The sequence below is a fragment of the Telmatherina bonti genome, assembly GCF_933228915.1.
Source record: "Telmatherina bonti genome assembly, chromosome: 24".
Classification (NCBI taxonomy): domain Eukaryota; kingdom Metazoa; phylum Chordata; class Actinopteri; order Atheriniformes; family Telmatherinidae; genus Telmatherina; species Telmatherina bonti.
The window spans coordinates 3281330-3309097 of NC_136633.1; the positions used below are offsets into that span (position 1 = coordinate 3281330).

The window sequence follows — 27768 nt, forward strand, 5'->3', positions numbered from 1 at the left end:
CTGGGTTTTGGTGTCCCTACACAGACCTGGTCTCTACCAGTCCTGGTCTGGGTTTCGGTGGCCCTACACAGACCTGGTCTCTACCAGTCCTGGTCTGGGTTTCGGTTAGCCCTACATAGACCTGGTCTCTACCAGTCCTGGTCTGGGTTTTGGTGGCCCTACACAGACCTGGTCTCTACCAGTCCTGGTCTGGGTTTTGGTGGCCCTACAGAGACCTGGTCTCTACCAGTCCTGGTCTGGGTTTCGGTTAGCCCTACATAGACCTGGTCTCTACCAGTCCTGGTCTGGGTTTTGGTGGCCCTACACAGACCTGGTCTCTACCAGTCCTGGTCTGGGTTTTGGTGGCCCTACACAGACCTGGTCTCTACCAGTCCTGGTCTGGGTTTCGGTAGCCCTACACAGACCTGGTCTCTACCAGTCCTGGTCTGGGTTTTGGTTAGCCCTACATAGACCTGGTCTCTACCAGTCCTGGTCTGGGTTTTGGTGGCCCTACAGAGACCTGGTCTCTACCAGTCCTGGTCTGGGTTTTGGTGGCCCTACAGAGACCTGGTCTCTACCCATCCTGGTCTGGGTACCGATGGCCCTACACAGACCTGGTCTCTACCAGTCCTGGTCTGGGTACCGATGGCCCTACACAGACCTGGTCTCTACCCATCCTGGTCTGGGTCCCGATGGCCCTATCCAGACCTGGTCTCTACCCGTCCTGGTCTGGGTACCGATGGCCCTACACAGACCTGGTCTCTACCAGTCCTGGTCTGGGTTTCGATGGCCCTATCCAGACCTGGTCTCTACCCATCCTGGTCTGGGTCCCGATGGCCCTATCCAGACCTGGTCTCTACCCGTCCTGGTCTGGGTACCGATGGCCCTACACAGACCTGGTCTCTACCAGTCCTGGTCTGGGTTTCGATGGCCCTATCCAGACCTGGTCTCTACCAGTCCTGGTCTGGGTACCGATGGCCCTACACAGACCTGGTCTCTACCCATCCTGGTCTGGGTCCCGATGGCCCTATCCAGACCTGGTCTCTACCCGTCCTGGTCTGGGTACCGATGGCCCTACACAGACCTGGTCTCTACCCATCCTGGTCTGGGTCCCGATGGCCCTATCCAGACCTGGTCTCTACCCGTCCTGGTCTGGGTACCGATGGCCCTACACAGACCTGGTCTCTACCCGTTCTGGTCTGGGTTTCGATGGCCCTATCCAGACCTGGTCTCTACCCATCCTGGTCTGGGTCCCAATGGCCCTACACAGACCTGGTCTCTACCAGTCCTGGTCTGGGTTTTGGTGGCCCTACCCAGACCTGGTCTCTACCCATCCTGGTCTGGGTACCGATGGCCCTACACAGACCTGGTCTCTACCCGTTCTGGTCTGGGTTTCGGTGGCCCTATCCAGACCTGGTCTCTACCCATCCTGGTCTGCGTCCCGATGGCCCTACACAGACCTGGTCTCTACCAGTCCTGGTCTGCGTCCCGATGGCCCTACCCAGACCTGGTCTCTACCCATCCTGGTCTGGGTCCCGATGGCCCTATCCAGACCTGGTCTCTACCCATCCTGGTCTGGGTCCCGATGGCCCTATCCAGACCTGGTCTCTACCCGTCCTGGTCTGGGTACCGATGGCCCTACACAGACCTGGTCTCTACCAGTCCTGGTCTGGGTACCGATGGCCCTACACAGACCTGGTCTCTACCCATCCTGGTCTGGGTCCCGATGGCCCTATCCAGACCTGGTCTCTACCCGTCCTGGTCTGGGTACCGATGGCCCTACACAGACCTGGTCTCTACCCGTTCTGGTCTGGGTTTCGATGGCCCTATCCAGACCTGGTCTCTACCCATCCTGGTCTGGGTCCCAATGGCCCTACACAGACCTGGTCTCTACCCATCCTGGTCTGGGTCCCGATGGCCCTATCCAGACCTGGTCTCTACCCGTCCTGGTCTGGGTACCGATGGCCCTACACAGACCTGGTCTCTACCAGTCCTGGTCTGGGTACCGATGGCCCTACACAGACCTGGTCTCTACCCATCCTGGTCTGGGTCCCGATGGCCCTATCCAGACCTGGTCTCTACCCGTCCTGGTCTGGGTACCGATGGCCCTACACAGACCTGGTCTCTACCCGTTCTGGTCTGGGTTTCGATGGCCCTATCCAGACCTGGTCTCTACCCATCCTGGTCTGGGTCCCAATGGCCCTACACAGACCTGGTCTCTACCAGTCCTGGTCTGGGTTTTGGTGGCCCTACACAGACCTGGTCTCTACCAGTCCTGGTCTGGGTTTTGGTGGCCCTACACAGACCTGGTCTCTACCAGTCCTGGTCTGGGTTTTGGTGGCCCTACACAGACCTGGTCTCTACCATTCCTGGTCTGGGTTTTGGTGGCCCTACACAGACCTGGTCTCTACCAGTCCTGGTCTGGGTTTTGGTGGCCCTACACAGACCTGGTCTCTACCAGTCCTGGTCTGGGTTTTGGTGGCCCTACACAGACCTGGTCTCTACCAGTCCTGGTCTGGGTTTTGGTGGCCCTACACAGACCTGGTCTCTACCAGTCCTGGTCTGGGTTTTGGTGGCCCTACAGAGACCTGGTCTCTACCAGTCCTGGAGGTTCTGTACCTGCTGAAGATGTTTTTGCACGGATCGGGGTAGATCATGGTCCCAAACTCGGAGACGACGATGCGGTCGGCCTTGATGTTTCTCCTGTAGGTGTCGCTCTTCAGAAACCTGCTTCTGTAGGTCACCTCACCTGAAACATGGCGGCAGCAGGTAAACATCAGCTGTCCCACAACAACCCGTGTTCTGCTGAGTCATGGCTCTGACCGTCGCCGAAGGTGAAGCTGTGGATGAGCGACAAGCCGTCGAACCAGTGGTTGTAGTCGGACTTCCCCACGGAGAAAAGCCCCGGCCCGTTCCGCAGCAGAGTCCCCTGCAGCCATGCTGGGACGGAACCTGCAGGGCAGGTCAGAGGTCACAGACAGGAACGTCCATCACAAAGCTCGCAGTGACACCTGCTTCCTCTCAGCCAGTCAGCTGTGATGCAGGCGTATTTGTTCAGTATGGACCTCCCAGATGAGACGGCTTTGTCTGGGATGGACCGGAGCGGTCCAAGAAGTGATGAAGTCATGTGACACCAAAAGAACTTCCTGTTTGTTTTCATAACTTCGCTTATGAACCGAAACCGCACATGCAGAATGATCCGGAACAGACCTGGTCCCGCTACTGGACAACCAAACTGGTTTGCTCATTTTCAAAGGTTTTGGTGCATGAAAGCTCCTTGGGTCATCGTTAGGAACCAGTTTGTACGAGTATTAATGTGGGGAGAAACGATGACATCATCAGCATAGAAGTGGTCGACTCCATGAGCTTCATGTCTTACAGCGAAGAAGGGCCAGTTAGGGAGCCCTGCGGTACTCCTCCTCTGGCGCTGCAGAGCCAGTCGCTGCTGTTAAAAGTCTTTTCATTCTTAATACATGTAATAATGAAATATATATCATATATAATGTATGGTTTAATTGTGATTTTGCTCTTTCTGTCGTCTTTTATGCTTTTTTTTACACCATCTTTTAACGTTCCATGTAAAGCACTGAATAGCCTTGTGTCTGTAAGGTGCTGTATGAACAAACCTGCCTTGCTTTGATGGATTTTTATTGGATCTTCTTGCTGCTGAATTATGAGTTTTTATTTCTAATCATTTTTTACTACATGGTAATTTAAACATGTTAATTTTGCGCTGTAAAAGATTTCTGGAGAACATTTCTGCGTTGCCACCCAGTTATGGATTATCTCTGAAACTCACCTTTCACCTGCGCTTTCACCGGCTCCGGAGTCTCCGTTCCGTTTCTTGAGATGATCGACTGCATGTTCCTGCAAGGAGGCTCACCTTTCCCACGATGCACTGCTGCTGCAGACTGAGCACGCTCCATGCTCATGTAAAAAGCCCAGGCTGATGTGCAGATTTGACCTGCTCTGTCTGAATGACACATTTCACTGATATGCAGTGAATGTAATTCTTGAACAATTTTGTACAAATGCTCTAGCACTTGTTGTAGTCATAAGATACAATGGTTATGAGCTTTGAGGAAAAAACTTTTTCACATTGATATCATTTATTCATTCATTTTCTGAACCGCTTCATCTGATTAAGGGTTTCAGGGGAGCTGGAGCCTATCTCAGCAATTTTGGCCAAGAGGTGGGGTACAGCCCGGACAGGTCCCCAGTCCATTACAGAGCTAACACAAAGAGACAAACAAACAAACAAACATTCACACTCACTCCTAGGGAGGACTTAGATTAACCTTTTAACCTAGAATGGATGTCTTTGGACGGTGGGAGGTAGCCAGAGTACCCTGAGGGAACCCATGCATACATAGGGAAACTTGAAAACTCCTTCCTGAAATGCCACCAACCAAACCAGCAACCTTCTTGCTGCAAGGCCACAGTGATAACCACTACTCCACTGTGTCTCCCAAGGGAGGCAACACATGCACATCAACATGTATTTTTTGGATGTTGACCCCTGCTTTTAAGCTACATGAAGCTTTTAGAGGTCCTGTTTTACAAACAACAAAAATTCTAGTGAAATGTAAACAATATATTTTCCAATATTTTGTAAATAAATAAGTAAATAAGTGGTTAACAGGAAGTTGGGATGAACATTCCATGTATGTCCATGTGGACGGGGGCAGGGATGGAGGCTCGGGCAACCTCCTCAAACGTTTTGGCGTTGAGGACGAGCATGAATGGAGAAATCTTCGGATCCGGAGAAACGACTGATGACAAGATGACTCCTGTTGGAAGAAAACAGAAATCAACCAGTCAGAAGTGGAGAAGAAACTATCCTCTTTGCTCACTTAGTTGTGTTTGGAGGCAAAGCCCTCACCATCATCCTCCTCCTCTGCCCCTGGGGAGGCGACATACACTGGCTCTGAGGGGTAGCAGTTTTCTTGATGCCACTCGATGTGGGTCCTGGTGACAATGTCTACCTTGGCAATCTGGTGGAAGAGAGCGTTGGAGGAGAAATCTGAGCAATGAGTTGACCTCAAGATGGTACAGTTACATTAAGACCAAAATATTTCACCAGCTGTTGTCTGGGTTGTTTGTGTCCTTCATGGGACAAAAAAATTGTGGTTATTGATGTAGTTTAATAGGTAACATGTAGTGTTAAACAACATGAGGGGTGGTGCGGTGGGAAGACCCGGGGTTGGACTGCTGATGCACCGTCTGTGCTTTAACGTCATAGTTTCGTTTAATGAATTAAATTAAACATAGTTGTAATCCTTGTCATGAAAGGTACTCTTCATGCTATATGAAGTATTTTTGGCTGTAGCAGTAGCTGCCCAATGTTCTTTATCCCGTCAAGCAGCTGGATTCTCATCATCTGTTCAATCCATCTTGCCAGACTTCTCACTCTTTGTGCCTCTTGGATCAATGAATGAATCAGTTTGTATTTTGGTGGAATCTATAAATTTGAGGAACATTTTTCTGGATGTGTACATCCAGTTTGTCTCAGACTGGTGAAGTTCTGTCCATTTGAAAGACTCCACCCCGTCATGTTACTGATTCCAGTTAACCTGACGGTGTTGCCTTCACCTTGTTGGGGTGAGGAGACCACTCCAGCCTGGAGCCGTAGAAGTATCTGTACTTCTTCGCGTTGCATTTGTAGTTGATCCCAGGCAGCTCCATCCCTGTGGACGAGTCAGACTTCTCAGATCTGCTAAATTAAACGGTTGGTCTTTCATGTCAAAGGGACACTATGGATGCGAAACCTTCGAAGAGAACGTCAGGCTGGCAGTAGAGCAGCCCATCCTCCTGCATCACTGCCTTCGCTGTGGTGTCCGTCAGAGTCACAAGGTTCACTCCTCTGGGAGATTCCTGGGGAAGAGAAGTCCTGAGGTGATGCAGTGGAAAACAAAGTGCTTGTTGGGAATGTGTTTTTTAAAGTCGTACCTTGTGGGCATTGAGCGGCAGAACGAATCTTTGGCAAACCGGTGGGGAGAACTCCTTGTTGTTCTGGATGAAGCTGCTGGTGTCCTGCTTCATATTGTGGAGGTAGAACATATCGTACAGGTTGCTGTCTTTATATGTGATCATGTCGAACACCACATGGCCGTCATCCTCATAGGCGTTGATGTGGTGGAAAACCACCAGGGCGTCGCTATAGAAACGGGTGGAAACTGCCTTTCCGGTCTTTTTGTTGATGACATGAAACAGCGTCTGAAAGACAGAAAAATCTGGGTGAGATTGATCTTTAGATACCTCAGCTAGTTAGTCCATCCCAATGTGTCTGCAAATCCGTTTAGTTCAGGTTTTCAGTGTGGAAGCAGGATGTTCGGTCACATTTCCTATATGTGGCACTGGGTCACTGCAGTCCTCGCTAAGACCAGCAGGCTGGATCATAGAACTCTTTATTTCCTGTCAGGGCTGACTGGTTCAAGACCAACATCCATTACGCATGGAAGTTTTCCCTGGCATTGGGAGGCTATACCACAAAATGTGGACTGAAGTAATCGTAAATCCTTGGCATTAACTCTTTGATTCAACCGTAAATGCTTCTGTCTCCCTGGCCTGAACCACGACACTCTGCGGCCTCTGAGAGTCTGCCCACCTTCCTTCACATGACGGAAAGCCTCATCTTACAAAGTCTCACATGGGATTCGCTGCACCATATAGAGTCCAGCTGCTTGTGAAGATTCGGCTCTTCTTCACTGGAAAGGATCTTGTTTGGGAACAACACATGCGAGGAACAGAGAAGCTGGAGTAAAGCCTGAAGGTTAGTCGGGTGAAGCAGACAGCTCGCACAGAGAGCAGATGTAGAGGCAGGACTTCCGGCATCATGAGGGGTTCCATCCACCAGGCAGAGACAACAGCAGCATCTGGACAAAGACCCAACCTGAAGCACCGCTGTCGGAATAAGGACCTGCCGTCCTGCCATGAATGTCAGCTGAAGCACATTTGGTATCTAGGATCTATTTCAACATGAACCATGATCTGAGGTTGAGTGACAAGAAAATATCCAAGATCTGAACCCTGAGGACCCTAAAAGTAGCTAACATCAGTGTTTCTTTCTGCAAGTTTGCTTAAATCGGAAAGTGGGATGTTAAGACCACATGTTCAGACTTACAACGTCGTCCTTGTCAAACTTCAGGCAGCTCCCCCAGTTGACCCCTCTGAAATACGCGGTTGCCAGTTTGACGATATCCAGCTTGTAGGGCTGCTCCACGAACACGATGTAGTTGTCGGTCATGCCGAAGCTGTGGAAGTAGCTCGGGTACAGAGCAGAGCGAAAAGGAATTGAACAGACCTGCTGTACTTTCCTGAGCGCCGGCTTTTTACGATCTTTATCTGCAAGACAGACGTCCCACCGCTAGGTTAGTCCTCCTGCCGTCCCATTCGCCTCAACACACTCTACTTTTACCCTTAATACTTTATAGAATGTCTTCCTCATTTTATAGAATATTCCATGGAATGAGGATGACGTCCCGTCTCAGAGGACATACGTGTAAAAAAAACTGCAGCTAAACTACAAAGAAAGAGGAAGACACTTCATACATGGAGATTAAAACGAATAAACATAAAATAATGAGGTTTATTGAGGAAGATTATCATGTATTATGATGAATTACTGTTGGCTTTTATTATTAACTCAGTGTTTGAGGTTTTATAACATTTTTATGGGATTTTTAACACTGCCAAACAATTTCTAGGTCATCAAGTATCTTTTACAGTTCAACCTGATCAATAAACTCCAATTACGGGTTATCAGACAGTCGTGACCTCTGCTGCTAAACTCAGGTGTTTACGTAACTCTGCAGATATGATTTCATCTAAATTCCCAACTCTTCCTCCCTGAGCTTTCGTTTGACAGCAGAGCTGCTGCTTGCATGATGTTTCCACCACCGTGCTTCTCAGCTGGGGAGAGCGTTGCTGCAAAGCCAGCAGGTTAACTCTGCAGGTGTGTGTTACGGCGTCACATCAGCGTGAAGCAGAACAGATCGTACCCGATGCATCTGCGGCGACTTTGAAGATGACGTATTTGGGCCGGCCGAGGCCGATAATGGCCGTTCCCATGTTGTAGGTGTTGCCCTCGTCGTCGTAGTGAGGGTGAGCTGTTGCTAAGTTCAACGCGATGTGGTTCCTGTAGTTCACCTGCAGGTCAGCAGAAACGTTGCAGAGTCGCACGTTGGAAGCTTTACGATGTGATGGTGAGAGCCAGGCAGGAAGAACTCACCCTGGCAACAGTCTCCAGGCTGTTTGGGTCCACCTGGTTGATGTAGTTGACCTCGGAGGAGGCGTAGTAGTCCTGACCGTAGCGGATGATGTTGATCAGGTTGTTGTCTGTGAAGTCAGGGATGGCGTTGCGGAGGTGTGTGAAGGCCCTGGCGAGGAACAGAAACAGCTGTTTTAACTCGCTGGTTGTGATTCTACTGGGTTTACTGGGTCCAGCCCTAATGGACCGGAAACTGCTGGTCAAAGTTTGATTCAGAACTGACTTCAAACTGAACAAGAGTCTGTTTCAGTCCACTTTAAACATAGAGACATAAACCTGTTTACATGGACCTGAACGGGTCGTCCGATGAGTCCTGGTCTGGGTCCCGATGGCCCTACACAGACCTGGTCTCTACCCATCCTGGTCTGGGTCCCGATGGCCCTACACAGACCTGGTCTCTACCCATCCTGGTCTGGGTCCCGATGGCCCTACACAGACCTGGTCTCTACCCATCCTGGTCTGGGTCCCGATGGCCCTACACAGACCTGGTCTCTACCCATCCTGGTCTGGGTCCCGATGGCCCTACACAGACCTGGTCTCTACCCATCCTGGTCTGGGTCCCGATGGCCCTACACAGACCTGGTCTCTACCCATCCTGGTCTGGGTCCCGATGGCCCTACACAGACCTGGTCTCTACCCATCCTGGTCTGGGTTTTGGTGGCCCTACATAGACCTGGTCTCTACCAGTCCTGGTCTGGGTTTCGGTTAGCCCTACACAGACCTGGTCTCTACCCGTCCTGGTCTGAGTCCTTGATGGCCCTATCCAGACCTGGTCTCTACCCGTCCTGGTCTGAGTCCTTGATGGCCCTATCCAGACCTGGTCTCTACCCATCCTGGTCTGGGTCCCGGTGGCCCTACACAGACCTGGTCTCTACCATCCTGGTCTGGGTTTCGGTGGCCCTACACAGACCTGGTCTCTACCAGTCCTGGTCTGGGTTTCGGTAGCCCTACATAGACCTGGTCTCTACCAGTCCTGGTCTGGGTTTCGGTTAGCCCTACATAGACCTGGTCTCTACCAGTCCTGGTCTGGGTTTCGGTAGCCCTACATAGACCTGGTCTCTACCAGTCCTGGTCTGGGTTTCGGTAGCCCTACACAGACCTGGTCTCTACCAGTCCTGGTCTGGGTTTCGGTTAGCCCTACATAGACCTGGTCTCTACCAGTCCTGGTCTGGGTTTCGGTAGCCCTACATGGACCTGGTCTCTACCAGTCCTGGTCTGGGTTTCGGTTAGCCCTACATAGACCTGGTCTCTACCAGTCCTGGTCTGGGTTTTGGTGGCCCTACACAGACCTGGTCTCTACCAGTCCTGGTCTGGGTTTCGGTGGCCCTACACAGACCTGGTCTCTACCAGTCCTGGTCTGGGTTTCGGTAGCCCTACACAGACCTGGTCTCTACCAGTCCTGGTCTGGGTTTCGGTGGCCCTACAGAGACCTGGTCTCTACCAGTCCTGGTCTGGGTTTCGGTTAGCCCTACATAGACCTGGTCTCTACCAGTCCTGGTCTGGGTTTCGGTTAGCCCTACATAGACCTGGTCTCTACCAGTCCTGGTCTGGGTTTCGGTAGCCCTACATAGACCTGGTCTCTACCAGTCCTGGTCTGGGTTTCGCTTAGCCCTACATAGACCTGGTCTCTACCAGTCCTGGTCTGGGTTTTGGTGTCCCTACACAGACCTGGTCTCTACCAGTCCTGGTCTGGGTTTCGGTGGCCCTACACAGACCTGGTCTCTACCAGTCCTGGTCTGGGTTTCGGTGGCCCTACACAGACCTGGTCTCTACCAGTCCTGGTCTGGGTTTCGGTAGCCCTACACAGACCTGGTCTCTACCAGTCCTGGTCTGGGTTTCGGTGGCCCTACAGAGACCTGGTCTCTACCAGTCCTGGTCTGGGTTTCGGTTAGCCCTATCCAGACCTGGTCTCTACCAGTCCTGGTCTGGGTTTTGGTGTCCCTACACAGACCTGGTCTCTACCAGTCCTGGTCTGGGTTTTGGTGTCCCTACACAGACCTGGTCTCTACCAGTCCTGGTCTGGGTTTCGGTAGCCCTACACAGACCTGGTCTCTACCAGTCCTGGTCTTGGTTTCGGTGGCCCTACAGAGACCTGGTCTCTACCAGTCCTGGTCTGGGTTTCGGTTAGCCCTACATAGACCTGGTCTCTACCAGTCCTGGTCTGGGTTTCGGTGTCCCTACACAGACCTGGTCTCTACCAGTCCTGGTCTGGGTTTCGGTGGCCCTACACAGACCTGGTCTCTACCAGTCCTGGTCTGGGTTTCGGTGGCCCTACACAGACCTGGTCTCTACCAGTCCTGGTCTGGGTTTCGGTAGCCCTACACAGACCTGGTCTCTACCAGTCCTGGTCTGGGTTTCGGTGGCCCTACAGAGACCTGGTCTCTACCAGTCCTGGTCTGGGTTTCGGTTAGCCCTATCCAGACCTGGTCTCTACCAGTCCTGGTCTGGGTTTTGGTGTCCCTACACAGACCTGGTCTCTACCAGTCCTGGTCTGGGTTTCGGTAGCCCTACACAGACCTGGTCTCTACCAGTCCTGGTCTGGGTTTCGGTGGCCCTACACAGACCTGGTCTCTACCAGTCCTGGTCTGGGTTTCGGTGGCCCTACAGAGACCTGGTCTCTACCAGTCCTGGTCTGGGTTTCGGTTAGCCCTATCCAGACCTGGTCTCTACCAGTCCTGGTCTGGGTTTTGGTGTCCCTACACAGACCTGGTCTCTACCAGTCCTGGTCTGGGTTTCGGTAGCCCTACACAGACCTGGTCTCTACCAGTCCTGGTCTGGGTTTCGGTGGCCCTACAGAGACCTGGTCTCTACCAGTCCTGGTCTGGGTTTCGGTGGCCCTACAGAGACCTGGTCTCTACCAGTCCTGGTCTGGGTTTCGGTTAGCCCTATCCAGACCTGGTCTCTACCAGTCCTGGTCTGGGTTTTGGTGTCCCTACACAGACCTGGTCTCTACCAGTCCTGGTCTGGGTTTCGGTAGCCCTACACAGACCTGGTCTCTACCAGTCCTGGTCTGGGTTTTGGTGGCCCTACACAGACCTGGTCTCTACCAGTCCTGGTCTACGTCCCGATGGCCCTACACAGACCTGGTCTCTACCATCCTGGTCTGGGTCCCGATGGCCCTACACAGACCTGGTCTCTACCCATCCTGGTCTGGGTTTTGGTGGCCCTACATAGACCTGGTCTCTACCAGTCCTGGTCTGGGTTTTGGTGGCCCTACACAGACCTGGTCTCTACCAGTCCTGGTCTGGGTTTTGGTGGCCCTACACAGACCTGGTCTCTACCCATCCCGGTCTGGGTCCCGATGGCACTACACAGACCTGGTCTCTACCAGTCCTGGTCTGCGTCCCGATGGCCCTACACAGACCTGGTCTCTACCCATCCTGGTCTGGGTCCCGATGGCCCTATCCAGACCTGGTCTCTACCCGTCCTGGTCTGGGTACCGATGGCCCTACACAGACCTGGTCTCTACCCGTTCTGGTCTGGGTTTCGATGGCCCTATCCAGACCTGGTCTCTACCCATCCTGGTCTGGGTCCCAATGGCCCTACACAGACCTGGTCTCTACCAGTCCTGGTCTGGGTTTTGGTGGCCCTACACAGACCTGGTCTCTACCAGTCCTGGTCTGGGTTTTGGTGGCCCTACACAGACCTGGTCTCTACCAGTCCTGGTCTGGGTTTCGGTAGCCCTACACAGACCTGGTCTCTACCAGTCCTGGTCTGGGTTTCGGTGGCCCTACAGAGACCTGGTCTCTACCAGTCCTGGTCTGGGTTTCGGTTAGCCCTACATAGACCTGGTCTCTACCAGTCCTGGTCTGGGTTTCGGTTAGCCCTACATAGACCTGGTCTCTACCAGTCCTGGTCTGGGTTTCGGTAGCCCTACACAGACCTGGTCTCTACCAGTCCTGGTCTGGGTTTCGGTTAGCCCTACATAGACCTGGTCTCTACCAGTCCTGGTCTGGGTTTTGGTGTCCCTACACAGACCTGGTCTCTACCAGTCCTGGTCTGTGTTTCGGTGGCCCTACACAGACCTGGTCTCTACCAGTCCTGGTCTGGGTTTCGGTAGCCCTACACAGACCTGGTCTCTACCAGTCCTGGTCTGGGTTTCGGTGGCCCTACACAGACCTGGTCTCTACCAGTCCTGGTCTGGGTTTCGGTAGCCCTACACAGACCTGGTCTCTACCAGTCCTGGTCTGGGTTTCGGTGGCCCTACACAGACCTGGTCTCTACCAGTCCTGGTCTGGGTTTCGGTGGCCCTACAGAGACCTGGTCTCTACCAGTCCTGGTCTGGGTTTCGGTTAGCCCTATCCAGACCTGGTCTCTACCAGTCCTGGTCTGGGTTTTGGTGTCCCTACACAGACCTGGTCTCTACCAGTCCTGGTCTGGGTTTCGGTGGCCCTACACAGACCTGGTCTCTACCAGTCCTGGTCTGGGTTTCGGTGGCCCTACAGAGACCTGGTCTCTACCAGTCCTGGTCTGGGTTTCGGTTAGCCCTATCCAGACCTGGTCTCTACCAGTCCTGGTCTGGGTTTTGGTGTCCCTACACAGACCTGGTCTCTACCAGTCCTGGTCTGGGTTTCGGTAGCCCTACACAGACCTGGTCTCTACCAGTCCTGGTCTGGGTTTTGGTGGCCCTACACAGACCTGGTCTCTACCAGTCCTGGTCTACGTCCCGATGGCCCTACACAGACCTGGTCTCTACCATCCTGGTCTGGGTTTCGGTGGCCCTACACAGACCTGGTCTCTACCATCCTGGTCTGGGTTTTGGTGGCCCTACACAGACCTGGTCTCTACCATCCTGGTCTGGGTTTCGGTGGCCCTACACAGACCTGGTCTCTACCATCCTGGTCTGGGTTTCGGTGGCCCTACACAGACCTGGTCTCTACCAGTCCTGGTCTGGGTTTCGGTGGCCCTACACAGACCTGGTCTCTACCAGTCCTGGTCTGGGTTTCGGTGGCCCTACACAGACCTGGTCTCTACCAGTCCTGGTCTGGGTTTTGGTGGCCCTACACAGACCTGGTCTCTACCAGTCCTGGTCTGGGTTTTGGTGGCCCTACACAGACCTGGTCTCTACCAGTCCTGGTCTGGGTTTTGGTGGCCCTACACAGACCTGGTCTCTACCCATCCCGGTCTGGGTCCCGATGGCACTACACAGACCTGGTCTCTACCAGTCCTGGTCTGCTTCCCGATGGCCCTACACAGACCTGGTCTCTACCCATCCTGGTCTGGGTCCCGATGGCCCTATCCAGACCTGGTCTCTACCCGTCCTGGTCTGGGTACCGATGGCCCTACACAGACCTGGTCTCTACCCGTTCTGGTCTGGGTTTCGATGGCCCTATCCAGACCTGGTCTCTACCCATCCTGGTCTGGGTCCCAATGGCCCTACACAGACCTGGTCTCTACCAGTCCTGGTCTGGGTTTTGGTGGCCCTACACAGACCTGGTCTCTACCAGTCCTGGTCTGGGTTTTGGTGGCCCTACACAGACCTGGTCTCTACCAGTCCTGGTCTGGGTTTTGGTGGCCCTACACAGACCTGGTCTCTACCAGTCCTGGTCTGGGTTTTGGTGGCCCTACAGAGACCTGGTCTCTACCAGTCCTGGTCTGGGTTTTGGTGGCCCTACACAGACCTGGTCTCTACCATTCCTGGTCTGGGTTTTGGTGGCCCTACACAGACCTGGTCTCTACCATTCCTGGTCTGGGTTTTGGTGGCCCTACACAGACCTGGTCTCTACCATTCCTGGTCTGGGTTTTGGTGGCCCTACACAGACCTGGTCTCTACCCATCCTGGTCTGCGTCCCGATGGCCCTACACAGACCTGGTCTCTACCAGTCCTGGTCTGCGTCCCGATGGCCCTACCCAGACCTGGTCTCTACCAGTCCTGGTCTGCGTCCCGATGGCCCTACCCAGACCTGGTCTCTACCCATCCTGGTCTGGGTCCCGATGGCCCTATCCAGACCTGGTCTCTACCCGTCCTGGTCTGGGTCCCGATGGCCCTATCCAGACCTGGTCTCTACCCGTCCTGGTCTGGGTACCGATGGCCCTACACAGACCTGGTCTCTACCAGTCCTGGTCTGGGTACCGATGGCCCTACACAGACCTGGTCTCTACCCATCCTGGTCTGGGTCCCGATGGCCCTATCCAGACCTGGTCTCTACCCGTCCTGGTCTGGGTACCGATGGCCCTACACAGACCTGGTCTCTACCCGTTCTGGTCTGGGTTTCGATGGCCCTATCCAGACCTGGTCTCTACCCATCCTGGTCTGGGTCCCAATGGCCCTACACAGACCTGGTCTCTACCAGTCCTGGTCTGGGTTTTGGTGGCCCTACACAGACCTGGTCTCTACCATTCCTGGTCTGGGTTTTGGTGGCCCTACACAGACCTGGTCTCTACCATTCCTGGTCTGGGTTTTGGTGGCCCTACACAGACCTGGTCTCTACCAGTCCTGGTCTGGGTTTTGGTGGCCCTACACAGACCTGGTCTCTACCAGTCCTGGTCTGGGTTTTGGTGGCCCTACACAGACCTGGTCTCTACCAGTCCTGGTCTGGGTTTTGGTGGCCCTACACAGACCTGGTCTCTACCAGTCCTGGTCTGGGTTTTGGTGGCCCTACACAGACCTGGTCTCTACCAGTCCTGGTCTGGGTTTTGGTGGCCCTACACAGACCTGGTCTCTACCCATCCCGGTCTGGGTCCCAATGGCACTACACAGACCTGGTCTCTACCAGTCCTGGTCTGGGTTTTGGTGGCCCTACACAGACCTGGTCTCTACCAGTCCTGGTCTGGGTTTTGGTGGCCCTACACAGACCTGGTCTCTACCAGTCCTGGTCTGGGTTTTGGTGGCCCTACACAGACCTGGTCTCTACCATTCCTGGTCTGGGTTTTGGTGGCCCTACACAGACCTGGTCTCTACCATTCCTGGTCTGGGTTTTGGTGGCCCTACACAGACCTGGTCTCTACCAGTCCTGGTCTGGGTTTTGGTGGCCCTACACAGACCTGGTCTCTACCAGTCCTGGTCTGGGTTTTGGTGGCCCTACACAGACCTGGTCTCTACCAGTCCTGGTCTGGGTTTTGGTGGCCCTACACAGACCTGGTCTCTACCAGTCCTGGTCTGGGTTTTGGTGGCCCTACACAGACCTGGTCTCTACCAGTCCTGGTCTGGGTTTTGGTGGCCCTACACAGACCTGGTCTCTACCCATCCCGGTCTGGGTCCCGATGGCACTACACAGACCTGGTCTCTACCAGTCCTGGTCTGCGTCCCGATGGCCCTACACAGACCTGGTCTCTACCCATCCTGGTCTGGGTCCCGATGGCCCTATCCAGACCTGGTCTCTACCCGTCCTGGTCTGGGTACCGATGGCCCTACACAGACCTGGTCTCTACCCGTTCTGGTCTGGGTTTCGATGGCCCTATCCAGACCTGGTCTCTACCCATCCTGGTCTGGGTCCCAATGGCCCTACACAGACCTGGTCTCTACCAGTCCTGGTCTGGGTTTTGGTGGCCCTACACAGACCTGGTCTCTACCAGTCCTGGTCTGGGTTTTGGTGGCCCTACACAGACCTGGTCTCTACCAGTCCTGGTCTGGGTTTTGGTGGCCCTACACAGACCTGGTCTCTACCAGTCCTGGTCTGGGTTTTGGTGGCCCTACACAGACCTGGTCTCTACCAGTCCTGGTCTGGGTTTCGGTTAGCCCTACATAGACCTGGTCTCTACCAGTCCTGGTCTGGGTTTCGGTAGCCCTACATAGACCTGGTCTCTACCAGTCCTGGTCTGGGTTTCGGTAGCCCTACAAAGACCTGGTCTCTACCAGTCCTGGTCTGGGTTTCGGTTAGCCCTACATAGACCTGGTCTCTACCAGTCCTGGTCTGGGTTTCGGTAGCCCTACATAGACCTGGTCTCTACCAGTCCTGGTCTGGGTTTCGGTTAGCCCTACATAGACCTGGTCTCTACCAGTCCTGGTCTGGGTTTTGGTGGCCCTACACAGACCTGGTCTCTACCAGTCCTGGTCTGGGTTTCGGTGGCCCTACACAGACCTGGTCTCTACCAGTCCTGGTCTGGGTTTCGGTAGCCCTACACAGACCTGGTCTCTACCAGTCCTGGTCTGGGTTTCGGTGGCCCTACAGAGACCTGGTCTCTACCAGTCCTGGTCTGGGTTTCGGTTAGCCCTACATAGACCTGGTCTCTACCAGTCCTGGTCTGGGTTTCGGTAGCCCTACATAGACCTGGTCTCTACCAGTCCTGGTCTGGGTTTCGGTAGCCCTACACAGACCTGGTCTCTACCAGTCCTGGTCTGGGTTTCGGTTAGCCCTACATAGACCTGGTCTCTACCAGTCCTGGTCTGGGTTTCGGTAGCCCTACATAGACCTGGTCTCTACCAGTCCTGGTCTGGGTTTCGGTTAGCCCTACATAGACCTGGTCTCTACCAGTCCTGGTCTGGGTTTTGGTGGCCCTACACAGACCTGGTCTCTACCAGTCCTGGTCTGGGTTTCGGTGGCCCTACACAGACCTGGTCTCTACCAGTCCTGGTCTGGGTTTCGGTAGCCCTACACAGACCTGGTCTCTACCAGTCCTGGTCTGGGTTTCGGTGGCCCTACAGAGACCTGGTCTCTACCAGTCCTGGTCTGGGTTTCGGTTAGCCCTACATAGACCTGGTCTCTACCAGTCCTGGTCTGGGTTTCGGTTAGCCCTACATAGACCTGGTCTCTACCAGTCCTGGTCTGGGTTTCGGTAGCCCTACATAGACCTGGTCTCTACCAGTCCTGGTCTGGGTTTCGGTTAGCCCTACATAGACCTGGTCTCTACCAGTCCTGGTCTGGGTTTTGGTGTCCCTACACAGACCTGGTCTCTACCAGTCCTGGTCTGGGTTTCGGTGGCCCTACACAGACCTGGTCTCTACCAGTCCTGGTCTGGGTTTCGGTGGCCCTACACAGACCTGGTCTCTACCAGTCCTGGTCTGGGTTTCGGTAGCCCTACACAGACCTGGTCTCTACCAGTCCTGGTCTGGGTTTCGGTGGCCCTACAGAGACCTGGTCTCTACCAGTCCTGGTCTGGGTTTCGGTTAGCCCTATCCAGACCTGGTCTCTACCAGTCCTGGTCTGGGTTTTGGTGTCCCTACACAGACCTGGTCTCTACCAGTCCTGGTCTGGGTTTCGGTAGCCCTACACAGACCTGGTCTCTACCAGTCCTGGTCTGGGTTTCGGTGGCCCTACACAGACCTGGTCTCTACCAGTCCTGGTCTGGGTTTCGGTGGCCCTACAGAGACCTGGTCTCTACCAGTCCTGGTCTGGGTTTCGGTTAGCCCTATCCAGACCTGGTCTCTACCAGTCCTGGTCTGGGTTTTGGTGTCCCTACACAGACCTGGTCTCTACCAGTCCTGGTCTGGGTTTCGGTAGCCCTACACAGACCTGGTCTCTACCAGTCCTGGTCTGGGTTTCGGTGGCCCTACAGAGACCTGGTCTCTACCAGTCCTGGTCTGGGTTTCGGTTAGCCCTACATAGACCTGGTCTCTACCAGTCCTGGTCTGGGTTTTGGTGTCCCTACACAGACCTGGTCTCTACCAGTCCTGGTCTGGGTTTCGGTGGCCCTACACAGACCTGGTCTCTACCAGTCCTGGTCTGGGTTTCGGTGGCCCTACACAGACCTGGTCTCTACCAGTCCTGGTCTGGGTTTCGGTAGCCCTACACAGACCTGGTCTCTACCAGTCCTGGTCTGGGTTTCGGTGGCCCTACAGAGACCTGGTCTCTACCAGTCCTGGTCTGGGTTTCGGTTAGCCCTATCCAGACCTGGTCTCTACCAGTCCTGGTCTGGGTTTTGGTGTCCCTACACAGACCTGGTCTCTACCAGTCCTGGTCTGGGTTTCGGTAGCCCTACACAGACCTGGTCTCTACCAGTCCTGGTCTGGGTTTCGGTGGCCCTACACAGACCTGGTCTCTACCAGTCCTGGTCTGGGTTTCGGTGGCCCTACAGAGACCTGGTCTCTACCAGTCCTGGTCTGGGTTTCGGTTAGCCCTATCCAGACCTGGTCTCTACCAGTCCTGGTCTGGGTTTTGGTGTCCCTACACAGACCTGGTCTCTACCAGTCCTGGTCTGGGTTTCGGTAGCCCTACACAGACCTGGTCTCTACCAGTCCTGGTCTGGGTTTCGGTGGCCCTACAGAGACCTGGTCTCTACCAGTCCTGGTCTGGGTTTCGGTGGCCCTACAGAGACCTGGTCTCTACCAGTCCTGGTCTGGGTTTCGGTTAGCCCTATCCAGACCTGGTCTCTACCAGTCCTGGTCTGGGTTTTGGTGTCCCTACACAGACCTGGTCTCTACCAGTCCTGGTCTGGGTTTCGGTAGCCCTACACAGACCTGGTCTCTACCAGTCCTGGTCTGGGTTTTGGTGGCCCTACACAGACCTGGTCTCTACCAGTCCTGGTCTACGTCCCTATGGCCCTACACAGACCTGGTCTCTACCATCCTGGTCTGGGTCCCGATGGCCCTACACAGACCTGGTCTCTACCCATCCTGGTCTGGGTTTTGGTGGCCCTACATAGACCTGGTCTCTACCAGTCCTGGTCTGGGTTTTGGTGGCCCTACACAGACCTGGTCTCTACCAGTCCTGGTCTGGGTTTTGGTGGCCCTACACAGACCTGGTCTCTACCCATCCCGGTCTGGGTCCCGATGGCACTACACAGACCTGGTCTCTACCAGTCCTGGTCTGCGTCCCGATGGCCCTACACAGACCTGGTCTCTACCCATCCTGGTCTGGGTCCCGATGGCCCTATCCAGACCTGGTCTCTACCCGTCCTGGTCTGGGTACCGATGGCCCTACACAGACCTGGTCTCTACCCGTTCTGGTCTGGGTTTCGATGGCCCTATCCAGACCTGGTCTCTACCCATCCTGGTCTGGGTCCCAATGGCCCTACACAGACCTGGTCTCTACCAGTCCTGGTCTGGGTTTTGGTGGCCCTACACAGACCTGGTCTCTACCAGTCCTGGTCTGGGTTTTGGTGGCCCTACACAGACCTGGTCTCTACCAGTCCTGGTCTGGGTTTCGGTAGCCCTACACAGACCTGGTCTCTACCAGTCCTGGTCTGGGTTTCGGTGGCCCTACAGAGACCTGGTCTCTACCAGTCCTGGTCTGGGTTTCGGTTAGCCCTACATAGACCTGGTCTCTACCAGTCCTGGTCTGGGTTTCGGTTAGCCCTACATAGACCTGGTCTCTACCAGTCCTGGTCTGGGTTTCGGTAGCCCTACACAGACCTGGTCTCTACCAGTCCTGGTCTGGGTTTCGGTTAGCCCTACATAGACCTGGTCTCTACCAGTCCTGGTCTGGGTTTTGGTGTCCCTACACAGACCTGGTCTCTACCAGTCCTGGTCTGTGTTTCGGTGGCCCTACACAGACCTGGTCTCTACCAGTCCTGGTCTGGGTTTCGGTAGCCCTACACAGACCTGGTCTCTACCAGTCCTGGTCTGGGTTTCGGTGGCCCTACACAGACCTGGTCTCTACCAGTCCTGGTCTGGGTTTCGGTAGCCCTACACAGACCTGGTCTCTACCAGTCCTGGTCTGGGTTTCGGTGGCCCTACACAGACCTGGTCTCTACCAGTCCTGGTCTGGGTTTCGGTGGCCCTACAGAGACCTGGTCTCTACCAGTCCTGGTCTGGGTTTCGGTTAGCCCTATCCAGACCTGGTCTCTACCAGTCCTGGTCTGGGTTTTGGTGTCCCTACACAGACCTGGTCTCTACCAGTCCTGGTCTGGGTTTCGGTGGCCCTACACAGACCTGGTCTCTACCAGTCCTGGTCTGGGTTTCGGTGGCCCTACAGAGATCTGGTCTCTACCAGTCCTGGTCTGGGTTTCGGTTAGCCCTATCCAGACCTGGTCTCTACCAGTCCTGGTCTGGGTTTTGGTGTCCCTACACAGACCTGGTCTCTACCAGTCCTGGTCTGGGTTTCGGTAGCCCTACACAGACCTGGTCTCTACCAGTCCTGGTCTGGGTTTTGGTGGCCCTACACAGACCTGGTCTCTACCAGTCCTGGTCTACGTCCCGATGGCCCTACACAGACCTGGTCTCTACCATCCTGGTCTGGGTTTCGGTGGCCCTACACAGACCTGGTCTCTACCATCCTGGTCTGGGTTTTGGTGGCCCTACACAGACCTGGTCTCTACCATCCTGGTCTGGGTTTCGGTGGCCCTACACAGACCTGGTCTCTACCATCCTGGTCTGGGTTTCGGTGGCCCTACACAGACCTGGTCTCTACCAGTCCTGGTCTGGGTTTCGGTGGCCCTACACAGACCTGGTCTCTACCAGTCCTGGTCTGGGTTTCGGTGGCCCTACACAGACCTGGTCTCTACCAGTCCTGGTCTGGGTTTTGGTGGCCCTACACAGACCTGGTCTCTACCAGTCCTGGTCTGGGTTTTGGTGGCCCTACACAGACCTGGTCTCTACCAGTCCTGGTCTGGGTTTTGGTGGCCCTACACAGACCTGGTCTCTACCCATCCCGGTCTGGGTCCCGATGGCACTACACAGACCTGGTCTCTACCAGTCCTGGTCTGCGTCCCGATGGCCCTACACAGACCTGGTCTCTACCCATCCTGGTCTGGGTCCTGATGGCCCTATCCAGACCTGGTCTCTACCCGTCCTGGTCTGGGTACCGATGGCCCTACACAGACCTGGTCTCTACCCGTTCTGGTCTGGGTTTCGATGGCCCTATCCAGACCTGGTCTCTACCCATCCTGGTCTGGGTCCCAATGGCCCTACACAGACCTGGTCTCTACCAGTCCTGGTCTGGGTTTTGGTGGCCCTACACAGACCTGGTCTCTACCAGTCCTGGTCTGGGTTTTGGTGGCCCTACACAGACCTGGTCTCTACCAGTCCTGGTCTGGGTTTTGGTGGCCCTACACAGACCTGGTCTCTACCAGTCCTGGTCTGGGTTTTGGTGGCCCTACAGAGACCTGGTCTCTACCAGTCCTGGTCTGGGTTTTGGTGGCCCTACACAGACCTGGTCTCTACCATTCCTGGTCTGGGTTTTGGTGGCCCTACACAGACCTGGTCTCTACCATTCCTGGTCTGGGTTTTGGTGGCCCTACACAGACCTGGTCTCTACCATTCCTGGTCTGGGTTTTGGTGGCCCTACACAGACCTGGTCTCTACCCATCCTGGTCTGCGTCCCGATGGCCCTACACAGACCTGGTCTCTACCAGTCCTGGTCTGCGTCCCGATGGCCCTACCCAGACCTGGTCTCTACCAGTCCTGGTCTGCGTCCCGATGGCCCTACCCAGACCTGGTCTCTACCCATCCTGGTCTGGGTCCCGATGGCCCTATCCAGACCTGGTCTCTACCCGTCCTGGTCTGGGTCCCGATGGCCCTATCCAGACCTGGTCTCTACCCGTCCTGGTCTGGGTACCGATGGCCCTACACAGACCTGGTCTCTACCAGTCCTGGTCTGGGTACCGATGGCCCTACACAGACCTGGTCTCTACCCATCCTGGTCTGGGTCCCGATGGCCCTATCCAGACCTGGTCTCTACCCGTCCTGGTCTGGGTACCGATGGCCCTACACAGACCTGGTCTCTACCCGTTCTGGTCTGGGTTTCGATGGCCCTATCCAGACCTGGTCTCTACCCATCCTGGTCTGGGTCCCAATGGCCCTACACAGACCTGGTCTCTACCAGTCCTGGTCTGGGTTTTGGTGGCCCTACACAGACCTGGTCTCTACCAGTCCTGGTCTGGGTTTTGGTGGCCCTACACAGACCTGGTCTCTACCAGTCCTGGTCTGGGTTTTGGTGGCCCTACACAGACCTGGTCTCTACCATTCCTGGTCTGGGTTTTGGTGGCCCTACACAGACCTGGTCTCTACCATTCCTGGTCTGGGTTTTGGTGGCCCTACACAGACCTGGTCTCTACCAGTCCTGGTCTGGGTTTTGGTGGCCCTACACAGACCTGGTCTCTACCAGTCCTGGTCTGGGTTTTGGTGGCCCTACACAGACCTGGTCTCTACCAGTCCTGGTCTGGGTTTTGGTGGCCCTACACAGACCTGGTCTCTACCAGTCCTGGTCTGGGTTTTGGTGGCCCTACACAGACCTGGTCTCTACCAGTCCTGGTCTGGGTTTTGGTGGCCCTACACAGACCTGGTCTCTACCCATCCCGGTCTGGGTCCCGATGGCACTACACAGACCTGGTCTCTACCAGTCCTGGTCTGCGTCCCGATGGCCCTACACAGACCTGGTCTCTACCCATCCTGGTCTGGGTCCCGATGGCCCTATCCAGACCTGGTCTCTACCCGTCCTGGTCTGGGTACCGATGGCCCTACACAGACCTGGTCTCTACCCGTTCTGGTCTGGGTTTCGATGGCCCTATCCAGACCTGGTCTCTACCCATCCTGGTCTGGGTCCCAATGGCCCTACACAGACCTGGTCTCTACCAGTCCTGGTCTGGGTTTTGGTGGCCCTACACAGACCTGGTCTCTACCAGTCCTGGTCTGGGTTTTGGTGGCCCTACACAGACCTGGTCTCTACCAGTCCTGGTCTGGGTTTTGGTGGCCCTACACAGACCTGGTCTCTACCAGTCCTGGTCTGGGTTTTGGTGGCCCTACAGAGACCTGGTCTCTACCAGTCCTGGTCTGGGTTTTGGTGGCCCTACACAGACCTGGTCTCTACCATTCCTGGTCTGGGTTTTGGTGGCCCTACACAGACCTGGTCTCTACCATTCCTGGTCTGGGTTTTGGTGGCCCTACACAGACCTGGTCTCTACCCATCCTGGTCTGCGTCCCGATGGCCCTACACAGACCTGGTCTCTACCAGTCCTGGTCTGGGTACCGATGGCCCTACACAGACCTGGTCTCTACCCGTTCTGGTCTGGGTTTCGATGGCCCTATCCAGACCTGGTCTCTACCCATCCTGGTCTGGGTCCCAATGGCCCTACACAGACCTGGTCTCTACCAGTCCTGGTCTGGGTTTTGGTGGCCCTACACAGACCTGGTCTCTACCAGTCCTGGTCTGGGTTTTGGTGGCCCTACACAGACCTGGTCTCTACCAGTCCTGGTCTGGGTTTTGGTGGCCCTACACAGACCTGGTCTCTACCAGTCCTGGTCTGGGTTTTGGTGGCCCTACAGAGACCTGGTCTCTACCAGTCCTGGTCTGGGTTTTGGTGGCCCTACACAGACCTGGTCTCTACCATTCCTGGTCTGGGTTTTGGTGGCCCTACACAGACCTGGTCTCTACCCATCCTGGTCTGCGTCCCGATGGCCCTACACAGACCTGGTCTCTACCAGTCCTGGTCTGCGTCCCGATGGCCCTACCCAGACCTGGTCTCTACCCATCCTGGTCTGGGTCCCGATGGCCCTATCCAGACCTGGTCTCTACCCATCCTGGTCTGGGTCCCGATGGCCCTATCCAGACCTGGTCTCTACCCGTCCTGGTCTGGGTACCGATGGCCCTACACAGACCTGGTCTCTACCAGTCCTGGTCTGGGTTTTGGTGGCCCTACACAGACCTGGTCTCTACCAGTCCTGGTCTGGGTTTTGGTGGCCCTACACAGACCTGGTCTCTACCATTCCTGGTCTGGGTTTTGGTGGCCCTACACAGACCTGGTCTCTACCAGTCCTGGTCTGGGTTTTGGTGGCCCTACACAGACCTGGTCTCTACCAGTCCTGGTCTGGGTTTTGGTGGCCCTACACAGACCTGGTCTCTACCAGTCCTGGTCTGGGTTTTGGTGGCCCTACACAGACCTGGTCTCTACCATTCCTGGTCTGGGTTTTGGTGGCCCTACACAGACCTGGTCTCTACCCATCCTGGTCTGCGTCCCGATGGCCCTACACAGACCTGGTCTCTACCAGTCCTGGTCTGCGTCCCGATGGCCCTACCCAGACCTGGTCTCTACCCATCCTGGTCTGGGTCCCGATGGCCCTATCCAGACCTGGTCTCTACCCATCCTGGTCTGGGTCCCGATGGCCCTATCCAGACCTGGTCTCTACCCGTCCTGGTCTGGGTACTGATGGCCCTACACAGACCTGGTCTCTACCAGTCCTGGTCTGGGTTTTGGTGGCCCTACACAGACCTGGTCTCTACCAGTCCTGGTCTGGGTTTTGGTGGCCCTACACAGACCTGGTCTCTACCAGTCCTGGTCTGGGTTTTGGTGGCCCTACACAGACCTGGTCTCTACCATTCCTGGTCTGGGTTTTGGTGGCCCTACACAGACCTGGTCTCTACCATTCCTGGTCTGGGTTTTGGTGGCCCTACACAGACCTGGTCTCTACCAGTCCTGGTCTGGGTTTTGGTGGCCCTACACAGACCTGGTCTCTACCAGTCCTGGTCTGGGTTTTGGTGGCCCTACACAGACCTGGTCTCTACCAGTCCTGGTCTGGGTTTTGGTGGCCCTACACAGACCTGGTCTCTACCAGTCCTGGTCTGGGTTTTGGTGGCCCTACAGAGACCTGGTCTCTACCAGTCCTGGAGGTTCTGTACCTGCTGAAGATGTTTTTGCACGGATCGGGGTAGATCATGGTCCCAAACTCGGAGACGACGATGCGGTCGGCCTTGATGTTTCTCCTGTAGGTGTCGCTCTTCAGAAACCTGCTTCTGTAGGTCACCTCACCTGAAACATGGCGGCAGCAGGTAAACATCAGCTGTCCCACAACAACCCGTGTTCTGCTGAGTCATGGCTCTGACCGTCGCCGAAGGTGAAGCTGTGGATGAGCGACAAGCCGTCGAACCAGTGGTTGTAGTCGGACTTCCCCACGGAGAAAAGCCCCGGCCCGTTCCGCAGCAGAGTCCCCTGCAGCCATGCTGGGACGGAACCTGCAGGGCAGGTCAGAGGTCACAGACAGGAACGTCCATCACAAAGCTCGCAGTGACACCTGCTTCCTCTCAGCCAGTCAGCTGTGATGCAGGCGTATTTGTTCAGTATGGACCTCCCAGATGAGACGGCTTTGTCTGGGATGGACCGGAGCGGTCCAAGAAGTGATGAAGTCATGTGACACCAAAAGAACTTCCTGTTTGTTTTCATAACTTCGCTTATGAACCGAAACCGCACATGCAGAATGATCCGGAACAGACCTGGTCCCGCTACTGGACAACCAAACTGGTTTGCTCATTTTCAAAGGTTTTGGTGCATGAAAGCTCCTTGGGTCATCGTTAGGAACCAGTTTGTACGAGTATTAATGTGGGGAGAAACGATGACATCATCAGCATAGAAGTGGTCGACTCCATGAGCTTCATGTCTTACAGCGAAGAAGGGCCAGTTAGGGAGCCCTGCGGTACTCCTCCTCTGGCGCTGCAGAGCCAGTCGCTGCTGTTAAAAGTCTTTTCATTCTTAATACATGTAATAATGAAATATATATCATATATAATGTATGGTTTAATTGTGATTTTGCTCTTTCTGTCGTCTTTTATGCTTTTTTTTACACCATCTTTTAACGTTCCATGTAAAGCACTGAATAGCCTTGTGTCTGTAAGGTGCTGTATGAACAAACCTGCCTTGCTTTGATGGATTTTTATTGGATCTTCTTGCTGCTGAATTATGAGTTTTTATTTCTAATCATTTTTTACTACATGGTAATTTAAACATGTTAATTTTGCGCTGTAAAAGATTTCTGGAGAACATTTCTGCGTTGCCACCCAGTTATGGATTATCTCTGAAACTCACCTTTCACCTGCGCTTTCACCGGCTCCGGAGTCTCCGTTCCGTTTCTTGAGATGATCGACTGCATGTTCCTGCAAGGAGGCTCACCTTTCCCACGATGCACTGCTGCTGCAGACTGAGCACGCTCCGGCTGAGGCCAGCTGGCTTTATGCAGCCGGTCTACGTGATCCTCTCCAGGTGTTTATAATGCTGCGTTACGTAAGCCTGCTGGGTGGACTTTAATCTGCTCGTCGCTGGGAAACACGGAGTCTGAGCTTCATCCAGGCAGCAGTTAAACTGAAAACCCTTCAGTAAGTGGCACCACCTCACTAAATCCCATCCAAAGGAAGGGAAACGGGCTCCTGCAGGAGTCTCTGGACTTAAATGTGGATAAATAAAAGTCCATTACGAGGCAACACATCATGACACACCTGGTTATCTCTTATCTAAATGAGAAATTAGCAACTCCCTCTGCTTATCTGTGACTCGGTCACTGGTTTTATTGACTCAAAGTCTGAAAAGTCAATAGTCACAAAAGATTAAACTGAAATGTAAAACTGCTTTTATCATGTTGTGGATGCAGATTAAAAATGTAAATCATTTTTATTCACCAGATGTCAGAAAACAGAAGATTTGATCTTGTTTTTAGTGATGAACTCCCAGAAAAGAGAAAAAAAGACGTGATTTACAATCTGAGTGTCTGAGCGTCCGGTGGGTTCAGTGTGCTGCACTCCTGCAGAAACCTTCCTCCTAAAGGAACCGGAGGGTTTCACACCGTAGAGCTCATTGGCTTATTTCATACAGCTTCTAGGGAACCGAGGTACTGGTACAAATACAGATGTTGTACCACGTACAGGTCGCAGCGTTCCTGAGGTCTGACCCAGGTGTGTTTCACCGCCATGTTTTATCCTGATAGGTTCAAAGTAGCGGGACGTAGATATAATTCCAGCATTCTGCTGTGTGTGTCAACGCCAAGGAGGAAAGACATCCGCAACCCAGACTGTCCAGGTCCCAGTTAGCAGGTTCCATGCTCATCACAGACCAGTTAGAACAGACTGAACCAGTTTGGCTTGTTGGGAAGGTTGCAGGAGAGGAAAAACAAGATGGCGGCACGGTTTAGCTGCATCTGGGCGAACCAGCAGACTTCTGGGACCACGTCCTCGGGACAGACCAGACCTACGTGGACATGTTTGGTCCTGAAACGCCTCATAGCAGCTGTCAGCACGGTGGTGGAGGGATGATGGTCTGGGCTTGTTCTAGAGCCAGATGTGAGTCCATCTGTCACACCGAGACCGCTTGTCTGGAACCGTCTCATGCAGCAGGACCATGATCCCAAGCCCAGAACCAAGGTGTAGACCTGATCCAGAGTCCAGACCGCCCCCTGACTGCAGGACCCAGATGGGCTGGAGGGGTCCAGGTCTCAGTGGGGTCCAGTCAGAGTGGAGGGGACCAGGTCTCAGTGGGGTCCAGGTCTCAGTGGGGACCAGGTCTCAGTGGGGTCCAGGTCTCAGTGGGGTCCAGTCAGAGTGGAGGGGACCAGGTCTCAGTGGGGTCCAGGTCTCAGTGGGGTCCAGGTCTCAGTGGGGTCCAGGTCTCAGTGGGGTCCAGTCAGAGTGGAGGGGACCAGGTCTCAGTGGGGTCCAGGTCTCAGTGGGGTCCAGGTCTCAGTGGGGTCCAGTCAGAGTGGAGGGGACCAGGTCTCAGTGGGGACCAGGTCTCAGTGGGGTCCAGGTCTCAGTGGGGTCCAGTCAGAGTGGAGGGGTCCAGGTCTCAGTGGGGTCCAGGTCTCAGTGGGGACCAGGTCTCAGTGGGGACCAGGTCTCAGTGGGGACCAGGTCTCAGTGGGGACCAGGTCTCAGTGGGGTCCAGTCAGAGTGGAGGGGACCAGGTCTCAGTGGGGACCAGGTCTCAGTGGGGTCCAGGTCTCAGTGGGG

The 27768-nt window shown here is 54.9% G+C and overlaps 1 protein-coding gene across 1 annotated transcript; it reads right to left on the bottom strand.

The window, feature by feature from the left end:
- Positions 1-4304: 4304 nt before the first annotated feature.
- On the bottom strand, positions 4305-25922 carry bco1l (beta-carotene oxygenase 1, like; the record flags this gene model as incomplete). Its single annotated transcript, XM_079264172.1, has 11 exons — positions 4305-4769; positions 4862-4973; positions 5572-5666; positions 5748-5853; positions 5929-6195; positions 7103-7323; positions 7980-8127; positions 8210-8357; positions 24679-24808; positions 24883-25011; positions 25859-25922. The coding sequence occupies 11 exons, from the start codon at positions 25920-25922 to the stop codon at positions 4615-4617; spliced, it is 1575 nt and encodes a 524-aa protein (XP_079120298.1). The 3' UTR covers positions 4305-4614.
- Between the last annotated feature and the right edge of the window lie 1846 nt (positions 25923-27768).